General features: G+C 37.6%; 1 protein-coding gene across 1 annotated transcript in view; it reads right to left on the bottom strand.

Annotated features, from left to right (window-relative positions):
* Window positions 1–316: 316 nt before the first annotated feature.
* Window positions 317–22,295, bottom strand: part of ndrg2 (NDRG family member 2) — a 38,970-nt gene continuing 16,991 nt past the window's right edge. Inside the window, exons 2-16 of the mRNA XM_026942988.3 lie at window positions 15,136–15,229; window positions 13,244–13,285; window positions 12,988–13,093; window positions 12,327–12,447; window positions 11,403–11,465; window positions 10,389–10,449; window positions 9,823–9,909; window positions 9,628–9,684; window positions 9,415–9,518; window positions 9,296–9,334; window positions 9,137–9,188; window positions 7,019–7,066; window positions 6,836–6,871; window positions 6,670–6,721; window positions 317–4,717 (exon numbers count right to left, since the gene is read on the bottom strand). Coding sequence (XP_026798789.1) covers window positions 4,554–4,717; window positions 6,670–6,721; window positions 6,836–6,871; window positions 7,019–7,066; window positions 9,137–9,188; window positions 9,296–9,334; window positions 9,415–9,518; window positions 9,628–9,684; window positions 9,823–9,909; window positions 10,389–10,449; window positions 11,403–11,465; window positions 12,327–12,447; window positions 12,988–13,093; window positions 13,244–13,285; window positions 15,136–15,210 — 1,107 coding nt within the window. The 5' untranslated portion in view covers window positions 15,211–15,229 and the 3' untranslated portion in view covers window positions 317–4,553. The remainder of the gene's footprint in view (window positions 4,718–6,669; window positions 6,722–6,835; window positions 6,872–7,018; window positions 7,067–9,136; window positions 9,189–9,295; window positions 9,335–9,414; window positions 9,519–9,627; window positions 9,685–9,822; window positions 9,910–10,388; window positions 10,450–11,402; window positions 11,466–12,326; window positions 12,448–12,987; window positions 13,094–13,243; window positions 13,286–15,135; window positions 15,230–22,295) is intronic.

A 22,295-nucleotide genomic window follows, 5' to 3' on the forward strand; every position in this document is an offset into this window, starting at 1 on the left:
TGATCTGAATTAGACCATTTTGTAATTAAAGTGTATTATTGTTTTTCAAAGATTAATATTGATCAACTCTGATAAAGGCTGATGAAAAAAACATGATTACATTTCACAATATATTACTTTTTATCTAGAAAATTCACAGATACTGTGATAATTATTTAAAAATTTAAGCACTTTTATATTTAAAAAAAATATATTTTTCATGGCATATTAACATTACAAAGGACCAAAAACAAAGGAAACTGAGGTGATAATCATCAAGTCAACAAATCCACCTTATACAACTACACTTTGAACAATAAGTCAAAGCAAGCCAGCATGGTTTACTTCCTTTTTATTAATACCTTTTTTTCGGTTGTTCATAGCATTACACAGAATTAGCCACACAAGAAACTTGGATTGTATTTTGTTACACATTTTTTTTTGTTAATAATGTTAATTCCCCCTTTTTTACATTCTAATGCTAAAAAAGCTTACACAAGAACTAGTACACTGATGTCTAACCTGTGAGAACAGTGAGACAGTAACCTAGTACAACAGGAAACACGGGGAGGATTGAACATTAAAAAGGGTATGATTGAAGAAATAAAGTAAAATATAAACAAATTAAAGTGGAAGAGCAATCACACGGCTCCGGCCCAAACACTGACGCTTCCGATTTGTTTTTTTCCCCTTTTTAAACCCCCCAGAGTAAACTATATCAGATATTTCCCTTTACTCTTTTTGGTAAAGCCTTTATCCAGCAATGCAAAGCATTTGTTCTGTATCAAACACCTGTACCTATATTCCTCCATTAGCAATAGACTGAACGATACCATGTGCCATTTCTATACATTTCAGCAACTAATGTTCTTCTGCTCCAACTTTCAACGCTAATCTCAACAAAAGCTTAACACAAATTCCATCCTTGTGTTACAATACTGTTTTTGACGATCCCTCACAACTCGGAAGCGACGGCACCGCTGACCACTTGCAGCACAAGGGGAAGAGGGAGGAACAGGTGCTTTATTTACTTTTATATAAAACCCAGTCTGAAAGCAACTCTGCAGTTACGCTGACTCAGTCACTTGGACCTCCATACAACAAACTTCACTCTAGCTAATTAAAGGAATACTCCACCCTGAAACACAGTTAATATCTTTATATTGTACTATTTGTAGCGTGCTTAGAGGTCCTGGTCCTAATTTGGGTGTATATATTTCTTATTCCTATGAGAAGATAGTGATTGTGTGCCATGCTGATGTCACGAGGGGGGACACTGCTAGCAGTGGCGTTCAATATGACAACAGATTTAACACCAACAGGTCAGGGTTGTTGTTTTTTTTTTTTCCCTTTAAGTTTCTGAATTAGCGTTAAGCTAGGAATTCCCTCAAGGCAAATGCGGACGAACTAATGAAGTTGCCAAGGATGTGCTAAAAACAGTATTGGAACCGAGGCCATAAGTTTAAGTGTGATTTGGCTGGACAAGTACACAAATGTAGCCTATCAAATACACGTAGCAAACTCTTGACGGGATTCTGTGTCATGTCAACAGAGAATTATCTAATGATTTGGTATTTCAGGGCAGTGCTGTGCTGATTATCATGGCTTCTACAACACAGAGTGTTGCAAATGAAAAAAAAAAAAAAAAAAAAAACAGCGCTGGTCTGATTTGTATTGGCTCGTGATTTGGCTCTCTTGATAAAGATATGGCTATTTTTTTTTTTTTTTTGTTATAATGGGTTAAATTTAGCTAGGCAGTTCCTCTGAACCTCTAGAGGCATTTAGGTAAGAGCTAGTTAACTAATGTGTTGGCAGCGAATGCCGTTGTTAACAAGCAACTTCAGATTTGAGACTGAACGATTGATTTCTTTGCTGGATCAGGAATTATGTAAAGTGTGTCTAATTGAGCACACAAAGACATCATACAACAGATGTTTATACTTGACTGAGGATTAGCTTGAAAAGCTTAGTGGTTAAAGTACTTCAAATTCAGCTTATCGTCATTTGATGTTAGTAGTAACAGTCTGGTGGCAGTGGATTTGCTGGCAGATCATCATTATCAAAATCATCATCGTTTTGTTAGAGGGGGCTATTATTAATTCATGAAACTAATAACTTAGCTAAGCTAGAGAGCCAGCCAAACAGAAAGAGAAAAAAAAAAAAAGCCTATATCAAATGTTTTCCAACATTTTATTTGAGAAACTGTACCTTTGTCCCAAATGCTAGAATGTATGTCTACATTCTAGCACAGTTAGTGCTCTAACTATAACATCAAACATTTTAAGACCATTAATTCTATCCAAATTTCAGGATAGTCATTATTTTCCAATGTTCACACTGGCCCTTATTCATCAAAGTTACATATAGTCAAATATGACTGTAAAATGAGCACACGAAAATGACTACACTACTTTCCTTATTTGTTGGTTTCATCTTTGGCGTATTAGTATGAAACACGTCTGGACAGAGTGCGTGTAAATTAGCGTAAAATTTGTACAACCTGAAAAATGCTTGATTTACAATTAAATAAGGAAAACCAATGTTAGTATCATCAATACTATAAGTAGAGCAGTATTAACATAGCAAATGATGCTGATAATCACAATTGTGCGTGCGGAAACCTCGTACTAAAATACAGCTAACGGGGCTTAGTGTCAACCTGTAATTTGTAAAAGTAACTCAAAGGGGCAGACGTTGATCTTTATCAGCTCATTAATCCTTCATTTGAGTAACGGTAATGCATTGTGTACAAGAGGCATCATGAAGCATGTGTAGTTTTGGAAACACAGACCCTGGCTAATTCAAAGACCCTTAGATATTGCTTTTATGAAGTAATTATATTAATTTCATATCAACACTTAAAAAATTTCAAATCCAAAAAAACACTTAAAAAAAATTACTAGACATGAATTGTTAATTTCAGTAGTCTGATTTTCACTGCTTCATTTATGTCTATGTTTTGTTTATATGAACTAAGGATTTGATTTGTTTGAGAAACCTGGCTCACCTATATTTATATATACAGCTTTAATTAACAACAACAAAAAAAAAAACCAGATTTCAGTTAAATCTGAACTATTCGAGTTCTAAAATGAATAAAAAACTAACCTATAAACAATTTCTACCTGATTGTGACCTTAAACAGCTTAATATTAAGAGGGTATATTGGGAAATGCCATATGCATAGGACATGTAAATAAGGGATTAGTTAGCAGGAATACAAGGGCATGTAAATAAGGGATTAGTCAGGAGGAACTTGCATCCACGCAGATGAAGCTGATTCATCTATTGCGTTCATATCGCCATTCATAAGAGTTTCATGAATCAGATGCAGATTTATTCCTATGTCATTCCATGCATCCAAATCTGCGCTTGATTTTATGCAACTTTGCTGAATAAGGGCCATTGTGTTTTCTCTGGAACTGGAAGTGCACTGGGGCATATGCATATATATATATATATTTTTTTTTAAAAAGTGCAGCTAGAATTGTTAGGCTTCAACAAAGTGTGCTGATGTATGTAGATCTTACATCAGCCTCAAGTTATTATTTTCAAACCTGTTACTTGGTTGAATGAATTTTGTCAAACACTCAGCATTTGGGATACAGCCATACTAAAATAAAACCAATACTGCTGGTGTTTTTAAAAAAAAAAAAAAAAAAAAAAAAAAAAAAAAAAATCCAGGTAGCAGAAGCTTAAAACTTCATCTGTTTTGTCTGTTTTGCTCTTTTGTCTTTGTATAATTCAGCATCTCCATAATCCATATACTCTCACATCATTGCCATCATCATCATCAAAAAAAAAAATGTAACAACTCTACCATGCAGTTTGGAGCAGTCAAACATACGAATGTCTCAATCTTTCATTTCCACACACAGTTTCCCATATTTACCATTTCCCCACTTATTATTGTTTTCAAATAAGTCAAATGGAAGACATGAGCTGGCTGCCACCGAAAGACATTGGTATTTATCGAACACCTTTTTTAAATAAATTCATTTAAAAAAAACCCACTCCAAACACACCAAATAGTATACCAAAAGAACTCAACAGACACATGATGAGTATTGCTACTCTATTGTGTTTTTTTTTTCCTCTATTTTTCAACATGTAATTAAGTGAACTGTTTTTAATTACATTACTGTCATTATTTATAGATAATCATAATTAATATTCTATATTAGAAGTATTACTATTGGTTATCACTACATCTTGGGTCTCTCTACAGGCCCCTACCTGCACCACAGATGTTAAGTTGACAGAGGGATGGAGAGATAAAGGGGTGGATTTTTTTTCTCCCTCTCTCCCCATGTCACTTGTTTCCAGCTCGCTTCCCTTAAGAATCTCTCACTTCCCCCAAGTACGGGATGAGCGAATTATACATGAGAATGAGATTTAGTTTGGTAAGAGGAGTATCTCTCTCTCTCTCTCTCTTTATGTCTCTCTTCCTTTCTTGCGTTACACTTTGATGAATGGATATGACTGATTGTTATGACCCTCTCAACAGTAGTGGCTTATCCATCTATCCATCCATCCATCCACCTCTCTCTCTCTTGTTCTCTTTCTCTTGCTCTTCAGCAGGACACCTCCATTGTGTTGGAGGAGGTAGGGGGCATGTTTCCACCTACGGAGCCCTGGGAGAGGGTGCGTGATCTTGAGCGAGAGCCCTCCAGGGAGTAGGATGAAGAGAGAGAGGTGGTGCGAGAGCGGGAGAGACGGGTCATGCAGGAGGATGCCACTGATGAACAGAAAGAGAGAATGTACATTAGGTAAAGAGGTTTTTGGCCATCTAGGTCCTGTGTAATAATATTACAGTTGGGTGCAAAAGTTTGCACTCTCACAGAAAGTTTGACTAATCCCACCCACTCTCAGAGAAAGTATGACCAATCCCACCCACTCTCACAGAAACTTTACCAAACCCACCCACTCTCGAAGAAAGTTTGACTGATCCTGCCCATTCCCGCAGAAAGTTTAACCAATTCTGCTCACTCCTGCAGAAAGTTTGATCAATCCCACCCACTCTCACAGAAACTTTGACCAATCCCGCACACTCCAGCAGAAACTTTAACTGATCCCGCCCACTCTCACAGAAACTTTGACTGATCCTGCACACTCTCACAGAATGTTTTTCCAATCCCCCCTCTCCAGCAGAACATTTGACCAATCCCACCCATTCTCACAGAAACTCTGACCAATCCTGCACACTCCCGCAGAAATTATGACCAGTCCTGCCCACTCTCACAGAATTTTTTTCCAATCCCACCGACTCCAGCAGAACATCTGACCAATCCTGCACACTCTCACAGAAACTCTGACCAATCCCACCCACTCCCGCAGAAAGTTTCACCAATTCCACCCATTCTCACAGAAAGATTCACCAATCCCACCCACTCCCACAGAAACTTTGACCAATCCTGCCCACTCCAGCAGAAAGTCTGATCAATCCCACCCACTCTCACAGAAACTTTGACCAATCCCACCCACTCCTGCAGAAAGTATGACCAGTCCCGTCCACTCTCACAGAAACCTTGACCAATCCCGCACACTCCAGCAGAAAGTCTGACCAATCCCACCCACTCTCACAGAAACTTTGACCAATCCCACCCACTCTCACAGAACATTTAACCAATCCCACCCATTCTCACAGAAACTTTGACCAATCCCACTCACGCCCGCAGAAAGTATGACCAGTCCCGTCCACTCTCACAGAAACCTTGACCAATCCGGCACACTCCAGCAGAAAGTCTGACCAATCCCACCCACTCTCACAGAAACTTTGACCAATCCCACCCACTCTCACAGAACATTTAACCAATCCCACCCATTCTCACAGAAACCACGCCTGCAGAAAGTATGACCAGTCCTGTCCACTCTCACAGAAACCTTGACCAATCCCGCACACTCCAGCAGAAACTTTGACCAATCCCACCCACTCTCACAGAAACTTTGACCAATCCCCCCCACTCTCACAGAAAGTATGACCAGTCTCACCCATAATATTTTCGAATGAATTTTAATTCATTAACCAAAATATAAACAAACAAGAAGCAGGCCGCTGTGAAGTGGAGTTACTGTTACCACCTGAAGTTGATTATTTTCTTATTATATAAGTTGATTAAGTTATTATATAAGTTGATTAAGATAAGATAATAAGATTTTATTCCTCTTATTCCACAGCAGTTTGCCAATGATTATTTTTTTATTTAGTAAAGAATAAGATATCCCTTTATAGTTACATTTAATATTGTGAAACAAGGCAAGAAAGTTCTTGTTATCATTTATGTTATAACAGCTAATAATAGTCGTTCCTTCACCAACATCGTTAATAAGCCAAAAATAAACATGTAGCTTGTCGTGATATCCTGAGACTGGCAAGTCCTCTGTCCTAAGATTCTTTACATAAATGTTAGTTTAAAAAAATCTTCACCATATGATCAATGATTCTAGGTTTTTCTTTGTTAATTAACATGTTTATCATGTTTGTCAGTTTAACATTGGCTGCTGTAGAAATGATAGCATATTACGACGCATTAATATAAACCTATGATTTGTATTATAGCCGGCACTACGGTCAGAGCTGCTGTTATAGAAAATGGATCAACACCTTCTGACCAATCAGAATAGAGAATTCATCAGTGCTGTGATGCAACTTTTCTTATAAGTTCATCATTGTGACTGTAAACTACTCACTGTATCCCATTCCCTGGATGAAGTATTTGAATGCTTCAGTCAGCTTGCTGGGCTGCAGAGACACAATCAACAATAATGTAAGAAAAGCATTCGCATTTTAATACTCTTGATGATTCATTAGATTAATGATGTGAACGATGTTTAATTTTAAAAAAACGTTAATTACTTGAGTGAGTTGTGGCATCCCGCCAGCATCAGCCATCTGCAGAGAGCACAGAGAAAACAACAATTTAATATTATACTCTTGAGATCAAAAAAGCATGAAATGCATTAGTTTAGCTGTTAGACTGCAGACTGCTCATGGATATTAAATGCTTCAAGAAAAAAACATATACAAAATTAAGGGCACCTTCAGGAATGAGGTTGTAGTTGGGTCCAGTTTGCTGTTGCACTCCACCTGATGGACAAAAACACAAAATCTCTGTGACTCTGACTCTAGACATTTTTGAGATTGCAGGAGAATCAAGTCAAATAAGTAATCTCTGGTGCTGTCTCGAATATTATTGCATGGTTCATCCAATGGATTTTAATTTTGGATTTTGAATAGCTCATTAAGGCTGCTTTCACACTTGGTGGTGTTTTTTACAACAGAAAAAGTGTTGGCAAAGCACCTTATGTGCTGATATGAAAAGGGGCTGCTCTTGATAGTCCCATCACAGACTGCTATTAATGGTAGTAATAAAGATTACGTGAAGATTGGTTTAACTCTGGTGATGAGAAGGTTGTTTGCCTTCACTGTAGCTCTGAAGGGAGAAAGACAAGACGAGCTGTTTGTGGGACTTGAATGTATGCAACTACAGTCACATTGCCAACTCGGGAATGTCCAAAATAATCGCCCAAGTTGTTCGTTCTAGATATATTGGAACACTGGGATACTAACAATGAAATATTTCCAATTGTACATGATGTACATGATCGTTATTTTCATTTACCAGCAAGACAAATTTGTCACCAGCACTGTGTGTTCCATGTTTGTTGCCTGATTGGTCGGGAGAAAAAAATAGCACTTTAACATCACGTAGTTGAACTTTTTTCAACTTTGGAAGTACCATTACATGTAAAACTTGCACTGGCAGTTGAGAAAAAAAAGGGTTAGTGTGAAAGCACCATACGTTGCGTCAAGTTAACAGAATATTCTGTATTCACTGCATTTGTAGTGTGTGTCATTACTACAAGAAGTACAAGAAGTCATTCTTGCCCACTGTATTCCAGCTCTACAATGAGTCAACGTCGAGGTTCTGGAGCTATGTGGACATTGGAGACGATGGACATGTCTACTGATTTTGCATACCCAACTACTACACTGCAAATTACACAACAGTTTTTACATAGGATCACTATGACTTATGACTACTGTACATTTTTATACACACACTACCACAACGACTTAGCACATGTCTAATGTACAGTTTTAAGCCTGCCAACCTGTAAAATATTTCATACAGTTAATCGATACAGGAATCTTTACAGGAGTCTTTACAGGAGTCTCTAAATAACTTTATAGCTATTTATAGGTACATTTTTGTTCCCTCTTATTTGTGGTATATTGTGAGTTTATTGTGCATTTTTAAAGTATTGTGAATTGTTAAGTCTTAGATTTGTAGTTGTTGTGATACCAAATTTCCCCTTGAGCATCAATAAAGTACCCTCTATCTCTATCTATCTCCTATAGACAAGAATTTTGACACATTTCCTTGAAAATAGAAAGGTATAGCAATCTCTTCACTGAAAATGTGCTTTTAATGGAAGTCTGAGGCAGCTGAACTTTGTCAATAAATGCTTAAAATAAATAACTACAAAATGGGCATTAGAAATGATTAAAAATACACAAATACAACAGTCACAGTGGAACAGTTAAAAATAAAAATGGGATGTTAGAATTGGAATGAAAGACATGAAAAAGTCTTAGCAATGCTGCTCTTTTTACTACATTAAAGTAAGAAAAAAAAGCTATTCTAATACTTTGTGTAAGGTTTGTGACATTTCATGTTTACTTTAACCTACACTGACTCTAGACAGAGGTAATGCATGTCTGGAAGGTTGAATTTACAGCTTTAATTTACAAGCAATTTGAAGAAATTGAAGAAAGCCTCCTACAAAAAAAAAACAGCTCTTAGACTTCAATTATAAGTAAGCTTTGAGTGATTTTTCCTTTCTTTTCCTTGAACAGGGAAACTCTTTTTTTTTTTTTTTTTTTTTTAATTCTTGTCTGTAGTAATCACATATACTGTACATATGTGGTAGACAGAGATAAGGTTGAAAAAAAAAAACACTAGTAAAGTACCCCTTTAATATCCACATGTACCTATAGGGTAGGATGAAATACTGAGCTGTAAAACTTCACATATAAAAATTCACATAGAAAGTCATAAGCAGCAAGATATGACAGTGTATAAACATATAAAGTGTCCAGATCAAAGTACCTATATCTTGTTTAAAAATGGTTCTCGATTGTATGAGGACTTACTGCAGCTTCTTCATATGGTGCCTGGTCCCCTACCACCAGCATGACGGGACATCTGAGAAGAAAGAGGGAAAGACAGAAAGACAGGGAGACGTCAAATCCTTGCATTTTAGCCAAACCATATGAATACTATTATTATATTAGTTATTTTGTTAAACTCACTTGAGAGTGCTGCTACGGTCGATGTTCAGATCCCTGCGACTGAAAGACAGAAAAATAACATTTAAGATGGGAAGAGAGAGAGAGAGAGAGAGAGAGAAAGAGAAAGAGAGAGAGTGTACTTGTTGTAGCTCTTCCAGAAGAGGTCGATGTTCACCAGGTTGGAGGCTGTTGAGATTCTCTCTCTGTGTGCCTGAACAAGCTCAGTGTTGGACGAAGTCTCCTCCTGTGCGCACACACGCGCACACACACACACACACACACACACAAACAGTGTAAATTTAACGGTTATGGATTTGATTACCACACACAACCACAAGAAAACACACACGCACCTGACTGAAGAGGTGACCAAGGAGCTGATCGGCAAGTGAGGAAGTCAGTGTGCTGAGCTGGAATGAAAGAAAGAGAGAGAGAGAGACAGAGAAAGGAAAAAAGAGAAAAACTAATATAAATGAAATTCTCCCAACACAGAAAAAAACAGCAGAGAGTGTTACTGTACCAATCGTATGAGAGAGGGAAAAACGCACCTTTTGGGCGGCCCAGTCTATCCAGCCGCGAGCGTTCGGGTCAATATTTATCAGAACAAGACCTTCCACAGAGTCTGGATTTTTAAGCTGAGAGAGAGAGAGAGAGTGAAAGAGAGAGAGAGAGAGAATGAATAATTGAATAAACTCCAGACAATGTATGAATGAGTGTAACACCACTGTATCATAATGAGAGCTCTTAGACTAAAGTGATCTCTAATGGCCTGCCTATCTATCTATCTATCTATCTAAAAAAAAACCATTATTTTTAATATATAAAACAGTTCATTTCCAATTAAATTTAACATGAGGACATTTGTAAAATTATAGTAAAACTGTGTGTGACGTCTCTGTTACTAAAATAATTTCATTGTGTGAAATGCTAAAATACAGTTTTTACAAGCAAACTGTTTTCATGGTGATATTTTTGTTCTCTAGAAATTATTGTCATGATTCCTCACTATTGTTTACCAGTGTCTCTACTTGAAGGTCTTGGCCCGCTTTAGCTCACTTTTGGATGCAAAAATCTTACTAGAGAGTCACAAGTAAGGTGACAGAGAGAGGCTTACTGTGAACTTTGAAAGGACATAGGCCCCTGCTCCAACTCCAACTCCGATCACAGTACGGAAACTACACCAGTGGACACACACAGAAGACTAGTTAGCAATACTGAGTGTGGTATTTAAGGCAGCTGGTCACGGTAGACAGAAATACAGGTAATCCAACAAAATATGAAGGGTACAAAATCACCACTGAAAAAACTGTAACTCTAGATGTTCAGGTTTTGTAATAATAAAAAGGGTAAAGCAGGTAAAACCTTTTCTTTCTATTGCAGCCCATAAGACTGGCCTTGCATTGCTATACAATGAAGGAGAGGGTTAGCAGTAGACTTCAATCAAAGCACACTTACTGTTGGCAGCAAGCGCAATATGAAAATAAAGTGATTTAACTGCTAATATTTACAGTTATATACTTTGACTATGTATAGTCATTTCAGTCATTTGTAATTAGATAGCTAGAGTAGATGGCCTTGGATGGATCGAGCTGGTTTCTTCTTTTAAGACATCTACTGGCACGCCTTGGCCTGGAAATTTCAGCTGCTGAGGTCTGCCCCTTTAAAAAGCAACTCATGAGGCATTTGTAGTTTTAACAGAAGGCCATGTGACTGGTTGAGAACAGAAGGCTTGTGAATTACAATTGAAATTGCTGTTTCTGGACAGTAAAAATTACAAACAGCACTTTAAGTATTTTATAGCTCCTATTTACACTGATCCACTTTGTCTGCCTTTTTTCCCCTCTTTAGAAAAAGAAACTCACATCTGATCTCAAATGCCTTCTGGGTAAGTTCTGTTGTTAAGGTCTTTTTGGATCGATCTTTCTGCCTTTTAAGCAGAGAAAATATGAGGTGTGACTGGAATGCCAACCCGAAAAAAAACACACTGCAAATAACTGCTGTGCAGTGACTTGGAAAGTTCATACCGTCAGTGTAAAATAAATAAATAAATAAATCGAATTCTTCACCATGCTCAGCTGACTACTTGTCATGGCAACTGAATTTTTTTTTTTTTGACTGATCAACTTACTTGAAAAACTGTATGACTGATGGGATCATTTCTGCAAGCTGATCCATGGAAAAATAATGATACCTAAAAAGAAGAAAATATACACTGATTGTCATTAGGAGGGTGATGGTATGTTGGTAATAGTGGTATATTACAGGAAGTAAATCTGAAACAGGTACATGTCATGCTATATCATTATATACTGTATAATGGTCACAAAGCATCCCTTATGAAACTGTAACTAACACACACACACACACACACACACACACACACACACACACACACACACACACACACATGGGCGGGGTTGCCTGACTTCATTTTTACTAGCCAACCAATAACTGCATTTAAATCTACTCTTGCAGACGACCTAGCGACTCTAGCTGAAACCCTTGATTCTGGAACTGAGAGCGCGCAGCATGGAAGCTCGTGTGTGTCAGTAGAGCCCTCCTTATAGCTCATCTACAGCAACGGCTGACATTGACACGCCACATGGGCTACTGTGGCCTCAGTAGCATCCAAAAATGAGTTTGGATGGAATGCACTGTTTCATGCAGTGCTGGTAACAGCAGAGTTTACTATAGCACAGTGTAAAGGTTTTAAATTTTTTTAAATTTAGCTTTAATTGAGGACAACAAAACTAACTGGGGGAATGGGTTTGATTTTCAGAACTCCTGTGGGAGCAGATGGGAGTGAGATTTTATACACTGAATTATTAAAGTGATATGAAAGTGACAACGTTTCATTAAAGCAAAAGAAAAAGAAAACATTTTTACCAGAATAGTCTTAAACAATGTGCAGTTGACTGTAGAATTGGCTTCATTTAATCTGGCATATTTTCAGACTAGTATATTTTATATTCTGCCTCACTGTTTTAGTGAATGTAGTAGTCGACTAGTCTATGCAACCCCTAACACACAACCACACCCACACCCTGGCTACCCAGAAGGATAGGGCGCAGCTCCCTCCTCTTGTCCTGGGGCGTCTACATGAACCACTGTGAAGTTCTTCACAATCTCCTGCATCTCCTCAAATTTGAAGAAAGTAGAGAAGCAGCTCTTACCTAAGACAAAGACATATTTACAGGAGGTTGGAGGAACCTGGAGAACCCAAAGGAAATCAATACAGACACAGGGAAAACATGCAAAACTCCACATAGTAACCCAAGCTCAGGTTTGAACCAGAGACCCTGGAGCTATGAGGCAGTGCCCCCCTATGCCACTCTATAAATATACATCTTTATGCAATATGGAGACGCCCCATATGCTCCTGCTATCCCTAATAAAGAGACTGCTAGGTAGACACAAGAGGTAGATGCCAGTGGTGTTTCAGTACCTCAGTCTTTATTTGCATTGCTTTATTCTTTGTCATTTGTTTAACGCTAGCCAAAATATACCATACAATCATGACTTTGTTCCTCGCTAGCTTAAAACACAGGTCTATAATTGAGAAGCTGACCTTTTGACTTAATCTTTAAGTTAATCTGAGTCCAGGTGTACTTCTTATATGTGTGTATGAGTGTGTGTGTGTGTGTGTGTGTGAGAGAGACAGACAGATAGAGATAGAGAGAGAGAGAGAGAGAGAGAAAGAGACAGAGACTTACTGTCCATTCCAACATCATGATAGGTCAGTATAGCTGGCCGACGGGTACTTCCTGTGCCGTGCAGCGTCACATGCACCAAACCATGCGGGGTCTCAATATTGTACTCCTGAACCCCACACACACACACACACACATACACACATACACACATACACACCAGCCAATATTAAGTTATGCAGTTAAAGTTAATTGTGTACCGTAATTATCCTATTATCTTATCAACATCTATATAAATAGCCTCGTATCAGCTTCTTACCTGACCCCGGTCCAACAATATTCTGGCTGCGATCTCAGCCTCCTACACAGAAACAGAGGGACAACGAAGTTTATCAAGGGTTATACAAAACAGCTACCTGTAAACCTTCTAACAGAATTTAGCACATCTATAATCTTTTATAACCAGTTCATCATAAATACAATTACACCAATTACTCCACTATTTCCACCATATGCTCTAAAGCAAGATTACTCAACTAAAATTTAGAAAGGTCCGGCTATATAAAGTTTCAGACCTGAGAGGGTAAATAAAATGAAATAAAAATCTACGAAAGTCTGTGAAAACTCTCCCCTTTCTGACCTAACAGCTCTAGCCTTGTAGCTAGTCTCTGGTCCGATGAGATGCCTTCAGCTAAATATTTCTACATAAATGCACGTGATTGAATAAACCAAAACAGGAAGTCTGCTACAAAAGCAGAGCTGGTTCATGTTCCTGAACTATGGACAGATTTTTTATATGGGGATCAGTTCTGGTACGGTATTTTTTCAAGTCCCAGTTTCCCCCTGTGGCTTTCATCGTGCTAATTAAGACCACACATGGCTGGCAAAGTGGAAAAGGCATCTGCCTTCACATTCTCAATGGAATCCATCATTTTTCACCCTTCCTGCCTTGAGAGAGACTTTCGCATTACTAACATCAGCCTGTAATTATGTCAGTAATCATGAATTATGACAGGAAAAGACACTGGATCGACAATCAAGTCAACATTGCACACTCACACATACAGATGTACATAGCCTATATTTCTATATACATAATCTATATTTCTACTTCTGCAACATAGCTACACTTTATTATGTTTGTTTGTATGTATGCGTGTCTGTTTTTATTTTTTTTATTTTATTTTTACATAGCTTGCATTTATCTCGGCACTCAATGTGGACAGCAAAGAAAGAATTTCATTGTACAGGGAAACTTGGTTTTCCTCACTGTGCACATGACAATAAACACTTTGAATCTTGAATCTTGATAGCTGAAAAACATTAGTATATTATTCGAAAAAGGACAGCATATGCTAATCCGAAGTCTGGAGTACTTCAGCATACTCCATGTATTATTTGTACTTGCTGATCGAATAAGACAATTTGAAGTGGATTTGTTTTGTTTCGTAGTGATGCTTCACGTTATGAATACTTTTTAGCTAGTGCCATGGAGAGGAGATGTATGTGTTCTGTTTACATTACTGTATATTTGCTAATGCAAAGGCTTTTCAAATCACCTGACAGCTGTGTAGCATTTTAAAAAAAATCCTGCGTAAGAATTACAGTAATCAAATCTTACAGTCTTTGCATATGAATAGTAATCACAATGCACAGCTGTGTTCTTTTTTTTAGTTTATTTTATTAATAAGCCTGCTGCTACTATGTCTACTGAGTCTTTCAATGTTTCAAGTTACCAGCAGGTGGCTCCAGAAAACTCATTTGTACATACATGCATAATCTTTCTGCAACCCCGAATAATTCTCACTGCACATAAAGCTAAGGAAGAGCCTTATATGGAAGTCGAGCTCTTGACGCCACCGCTTGGTGTTAACATGATCATTTGAGCCTGTGAAACCACCACATGACTTGAGGTGCAGAGATGACGCAGAACAAAAGCTCCCATGGAAATATCCGTAGTGACATCAAAATCCCTGGGCTACACAAAAAAAAAAAAAAACAAACAAAAAAACCCATGCCTATTTTAATACCCGATTGAAATAGTCCACATAAAGAAAGTGGAAGGTTTAAATCCATAGAAATATTTGCCATACAACCCTTCATTAATTATTCATCTTTATGGAGATTTAGTGAATGGAAGTCAACATTATTTTGGTGTGGATGTGTGTGTGTGTGTGGGTGTGGGTGTGTGTGTGTGTTTATATCAGTGACCTTCACGCTGTCTGTTTGACCCGTAAGTAAAGGCTTGTCCTCCATGATGGCAATCTCTTGCAATTCGGTCGTCATTATAAGTCCTTGCTTCGTCCTATTAAAAAAAAAAAAAAGAAGAAAAAAAGAAGAAGGAGAAAAGCAGTTATTAACACCACGCCCACACAACGTTGTCAGGACCTTCCACTGACTTAATTACTATTGAATGCCTACATCTAAATCTAAGCCTAACCTTAACCTCAGTAATCAAATGGAAACTTTTTGGCTCTTTAAAGTAAAAGCAGTTGTGTCACATGCCACAACTCTGATTCCCCAGTGCTCATAAGGACTTGCATAATTCATCACTGGTATTGAATCAGCTGTTCTTTTCTTTTCTTTTTTTTTTTAATTAGAACTTAGGGGGAGAATTAATTAGCATTAAACCAGAGAGAGAGCCTAGAGAAATTAGGACAACAGTCATGGCATTATACAACCTTAATCAGAATCCTCAATAATCTTTTTTACTTAATAAAATGTGCTGTTTTATCATCATGACCTTTCCAAGCAGGCTGATGACATATTAACCATAAAATAAGCACACATGTTCTGACCGGGAGAGTAAACAGCGTCACGCAAACGGCCTGACATTGCATTAGTAAAGTTTGTGTGTGCGTGTGTGATTGTGTGATTGTGTGTGTTGTAATGCTGGTTGCCTCAGGGAGCCTCTGTATCTCTGCAGCACAAATGGTACCGATTACCACAGTATCTCTCTCTTTCTCTCTCTCTCTCTCTCTGACCTTCCACTCCTCCTTCCTGCTCTGTTGCTTTATGTCAAAACAGAATGCATTAAAAAAAAAATCATCCCAGGGTGCTGTACATATACATCTGTTGCATATTAAACAGATTATTCTGATAACGTGATTTCCCGTATGAGTTGTAAAAGCATTGCCAATGCACCAAGGCAATGATCCTTGCAACACAGTTCATTGCCTTAATGCTGAAAAATAAAGTCATAATAGTCTACACTATAGTACAGTTCTGAGACTCACAATACTGCAAAGTCACACTTCTGTGCTCCCATTTACACTTTGCCGTGCATTTCGAAAGCAGTGGCCACCAGATGGAGCTGAAGGTCATACAGTGACATCAGTCTACATTACAGTGACCTTAAAGACTCAGATGGGCATTGAATAACAAAAAAACAAACTTAGCATGAGGCTCTTTATCAGACTCAGCACCAAGATTTGTTGAAGCTGCTATTGCTGCCATCTGTAACTTAACCTGCTATCTAACAAACAGCATTCAAAAGTATATTATTATTATTATTATTATTATTATTATTATTATTATAGTCCAAGCACAGACGTAAGGTATAGCATGTTGTTTCTTTAGGCACACTAATTAGTCATGGTCCCAGAAATCTCAGCAGTTTTTGGTTGTGCCCCTTAAACCCTCCAGCACAGTTCTCAAACAGGAGTGTGTCATTTTTAAAAAAAATTTAGTTACACTGGTAAAAAGCACAACCCACTATTATCAAAGCTCTTAATTATGTATCAAAGCTATGAATTATTGAGTTCCTACAGCTATTAGTTATTATACAAATTGAATTGAATGGGTTTAATCCAAAGCTCAATTCAATAAAAAAAAATAAATTAAATAAAGGTAGGACTAAATAATGTCATATTGGACCTAATGCATTCTCTATTGGTGGAAAGTTCAGGAATAAATAGCTTCAATTTAATAGCCAAAATATTATTGCACACATTTTATTAATGAGCCTATTATGTGTTTGGAGCAGGTTCATGCAATTTATTTTATAGTTAAAAGGGGTCTCTGGCTGCAAAACCTTGTTGTAACTCTCCCTATAATTTTTCCCTATAACTTAAAAGTTTTGTTACAGAATAAACAAATACACCAGAAAATGATTCCTTAGTATCATATCTAATAATTATGATCATTTTAAAGTCCGCCATATTGGAATGTCTGCCATCTTAAATTGTAGCCATAACGGTCTTTCAGCTACTCCTTGAACAAATACGGTCTTGCGATGGGGCCCGACTGTCAGTAATGCACTAATGAAGTTGACAGCAAAGACGCCAAACATGAAAGCCTGTATCTCAGCAACGCTTTGGCGCATTGACACCAGGCATGGGACTTGGTGGTTGGGGTTAAGATCACATCCTAAAGATCACCAAGAAGGGCTGTGTTGTTCCACTACTAGGTGATGTTATAATTAAAGGATGAACTAAAATGCAAAATCATGAAAACATCCATCGCACAATACAATACACACCCAAAAAAAGATTACATCCATAGCCTATTCTTTGAGCTGTTACTCATAGTTAATAATAATAATAATAATAATAATAATAATAATAATAATTCTTCAGGACTCTTAGGCAATGCTGTATAGCAGCATCTCCCATTATCTCACGCCTGTTTTGAAACACCATCTGTTGGTGCTTGATCAAATGTCATACACAGTGTATGGGCACGTACATGACTACTGACCATAATGTCCTACTGGTGAAAAACACAGAAAGCCTCCACAAAGACAGTCAGAGCCGGAGGGATGTGTCTTACGACACATGTCTTATGGGCTTACGACAGTACTGAAAACACTTCACACACTTCAACAATAAAGCAGCAGCATTATACTGTAATTAATCCTTTAGATAACTTTCTCTTTTCCTAATCTCTCTTTATCTCTCTGTTTCTCTTTCTCTGTCTGAGACAGTGTCTTTTAGAGCGTGTAATATTGGTTAAACTGAACCAAGGGAAGCGTCTGTCATTGCAGAGAGACAAAAAAAAGCCCTGAAAGAGTGAAGAGATAAAGCGAGAGAGAAGAAAGATCAAATTAATAGAATAAACAAATGTGTATTCATACACTGTCTCAGACACACAGCTTTATTTCTATTGGGATTTTTCAAATAGACTGCTTGTCTCCAACCGCTGAAGATATGAAAAATATGCAAAATTGGGTCCACGCATATATTTTCCATTGTGTTACAAGGCAAGTTATAAAAGGGAAGCAAATTGGTCATACAGGTCAGAAAAAAAAAATAAAAAAGTTCCCTGCACTGCACCATTTGATGTGTAAATAAAGAAATTGACTGCTCTCTACAGGACAAAGGACAAATCAATGCAGACGACATGCAGACAGACACAACTAGCACAGCATGCCAACAAAACAACAAGCGAATGATGTAGCAGTTCCTGAAATAGAAAAACACACACACACACACACACACACACACGCACACACACACGCGCGCACACACTGAACAGGCTACTAACGCAATTCATCTCACGTGCATGTATCTTATATTCACTCCCCATCAAATTCATCAGGTTTATGCTCACGTTCAGTAGATTTGATCTCATATGAACTAGTTTTAATCTCACAATCAGTAGTTTTACTCTAACTTTAACTAGGTTTACCCCGCACATTCAGTAGTTTTATTCTCATTCACTAGTTTTACTCTCATATTCAGTAGTTTTGCCCTCACATTCACTAGATTTACTCACGTTCAGTAGCTTTACTTTTGTATTCAGTAGATTTGCTCACACAATCAGTAGTTTTATGCTCACTTTAACTAGGTTTACCCCTCATTCAGTAGTTTTATTCTCATTCACTTGTTTTACTCTCACATTCCCTAGTTTTGTTCACATTCAGTAATTTTACTATCACTTTCAGTAGTTTCATCCTCACATTCAGTAGTTTTACTCAATCAACATTGCATTGCAGTTTGCATTCAGTAGTTTTGCTCACACAATCAGTAGTTTTATCTTCACTTTAACTAAGTTTACCCCTCATATGCAGTAGTTTTATTCTCATTCACTTGTTTTACTCTCACATTCCCTAGTTTTGTTCACAGTCAGTAATTTTACTATCACTTTCAGTAGTTTCATCCTCACATTCAGTAGTTTTACTAAATCAACACTTTACTTTTAGACTCTGTAGTTTTACTCCCAGACTCGGTATTTTTACTGTCACATTCAAAGTTTTACTCTCACATTCAGTAGTTGTCTCACAATCTGTTGTTTTATTCTCACATTCATTAGTATTACTCTCATATTTCCTAGTTTTACTTTTACGGTCAGTAATTTTTACCATCACATTCAGTAGATTTACTCTCATTCCTCTCACGGGCACAAGTTTTACTCACACTCTAGCTTTCCTCTTGTATTCACTAGTTTTATTCTCACATTCACTAGTTTTTACCCTCATATTCAGTAGCTTTACCATCATATTCAGTAGTTTTACCCTCATATTCAGTAGTTTTACCCTCATATTCAGTAGTTTTACCCTCATATTCAGTAGTTTTACCCTCATATTCAGTAGCTTTACCCTCATATTCAGTAGCTTTACCCTCATATTCAGTAGTATTACTCTTACGTTCACTAGTTACACTCTTACTTTAAGTACTTTTACTCTCGCATTCACTAGCTGTATTCTCAGATTCAGTATATTTACTGTTATATTCAAAGCTTTACCATCACATTCAGTAGTTTTACTCTCTCATTCCTCTCACGGGCACGAGTTTTACTCACACTCTCTAGCTTTCCTCTTGTGTTCACTAGTTTTATTCTCATATTCAGTAGTTTTTACCCTCATATTCAGTAGCTTTACCGTCATATTCAGTAGTTTTACCCTCATATTCAGTAGTATTACTCTTACATTCACTAGTTATACTCTTACTTTCAGTACTTTTACATTCACTAGTTGTATTCTCAGATTCAGTAGATTTACTGTTATATTCAAAGCTTTACCCTCACATTCACTAGTTTTACTCTCACATCCACTAGTTCTTAATTTTAGTTTTGATGCACTCTGACCTTACACCCAGCCATAGACTTACACTGAAATATTGCATTTGTTGAAATTAATTTGAATAAGTTTGTATAAGTTTTAGTCAGATTCTTGTTATATGGGGTGCTAACTTCATGGAGGTGAGCAGTATTTTCTATGTATATTAAGAGTATTTTTTTATGTGAATGCCAGAAGTCAAATGGTTAATGTGAGAACATGCTTTGGGTATGTGACAGGTTTGAAAAACAGCCTACAGAGCACCCTGTACTTACTTACACGCATATGCACACAGATACGGACACACACATGCACAGATACACTCCTGGGCTGTGAGGTGAAGGCCGCATGATTAAGTGTCTCGTAACAGGGTGACAGCTGGCACTGTTCAAATGGAACAGCAACAGGTTACACACGACTGCTCACAGAGCACGATACGCAACAGTCTCACACTCTCTCTCTCGTACACATATTCACACAAATGAACTCTAGCTGAAAAGCTACAAACAATTCAGCTGGCACACGTTCTTGTCCTTTCAGTGCTCCCTAGTCTCCCTAGACAGCCCCTTTCCCCTCTTTCTCTCTTTAATTCTTTCTTGTTTGAGAATGTCCTCATGTTAGATAAGTTTTAATAACAGAATTACTATTCACAAAATGAAAATATTTATTTGCAGATAATCTTTCAGCAGTAAAAACAGAGCAATATAGCACCCTTACGAAATCAGTTGGGCTGAAAATTGACTTTCATTACACCTTCAGACAAAAAGACGAAGAAAAACAAAAAAAAAAAACATGTCTGTATATTCATCACCACCTTTTCTGGAAAAAATAGCAAGATGTTCACAAATGGATGATAGACAGCTGGGTTCGCAAGATCTTTTAGAAGGAGGTTTAATAGATAAGTTATTCATCACAAGTATCACACATATCATTGAAGGATGTTGTGAAAATCGGAAACTCTTGGCTACAGAACCCATGGGCTAATTTCAGGTGCACAAGGCAACAAACATTTGATGCTTTCGCAATACAACAACGGTCTGATTCTAGAACGTTCATTATTTTCGATGAATAGGCAAACGCAAAGATGACATGCTTAGCCTAGAGACTAATCAAACTGCATATGCAAATTCGATTCAGATGAGCAAGGCGCGCAGGAGCTTGAAACGGCAGGTACACGGCTTAAAAAAAAAAAAAAAAAAAAAAAAAAAAAAAAAGGTTCAGAAAAAAGTCAACACAAGCAACTTGGTGAGAAATTTGGCTCAAAACCATTGTAACTTTGACGTAGGTTCGGTAGATTAGATTAATCATTTATAACCCACTATCTGGTGTTGCCAGGGCCAGACTGGGACAAAAATTCAACCCGGGAGTTTTACATCCACCCAGGCCACCCCATGAACCCACAACAAATTTTAAGACCATTGACCACCTATTGTAACATACATTCACCAACCCCTGCACCTCTGCTTATTCATCCAATGAGGCAGCAGCTCAATAAATAAAATCATGTAGACATGGGCAAAAGCTTCAGTTAATGTTAAGACCAAACATCAGAATAGGGGGAAAAAAGATATCCAAGTGACTCTGATCATGGATTGATGGCCACTGCCAGACAGGATCGCTTGAGTATTTCAGAAACTGCTGATCTCCTGGGATTTTCACAGATAACAGTCTCTAGATTTTACACAGAATGGTGTGAAAGACAAAAAATACCCCCTCAGTGCGTGGTAGTTCAGTACATATTATCACCTTGTTGACGAGAAAGGTCAAAAAAATGGACAGACTGGTTCAAGAAGGCAACAGTAAGTCAAACAACAACTCTTTACATCAGTTGTGAGCAGAAAAGCATCTCAGAGCAAACAGTTTATCTAGTTTTGGAATAGGGATCCTAATAATTTGGTTGTTGAGTGTATCTCAAAAGAAAAGCACAAGCTACATTACATTTTACTTTTACTATATGGACCAAACATAATTTCTAGGAACTGCAGGACTTGGCAGCCAGTTGGCCGCATCACAAATAGAAAAAAAAGAAAAAAAGGAAGCAGGCCAAACCAATCGCAAGGCAGGCCAGGCCACCAGAATTTCTCTCGAATTTCCCGATGGCCAATCCGTGCCTGGGTGACCCCCAGAAGAATACCAGTTCCTTCCTCACGTTGTCTCATGGACATGAAGTAATTTAGCACTTACTCTCTGATTTTTGAGTGTTAAATGACTTCAATCTGTGTGTGTTTTTCTCATTTTGTTCTACTTTTAAATGGATTTTTGGCCAAAGTGTTGTTCTGGTGTGGAGAAATGACTTTGGTTGGCCTACCGATTTCGAATATGGATTTCTGATGCAGATGCAGTGTGGTGTAACAGCAACAGTCAATGAACCCTA

Source organism: Pangasianodon hypophthalmus, chromosome 28, assembly GCF_027358585.1.
Source record: "Pangasianodon hypophthalmus isolate fPanHyp1 chromosome 28, fPanHyp1.pri, whole genome shotgun sequence".
Lineage (NCBI taxonomy): Eukaryota > Metazoa > Chordata > Actinopteri > Siluriformes > Pangasiidae > Pangasianodon > Pangasianodon hypophthalmus.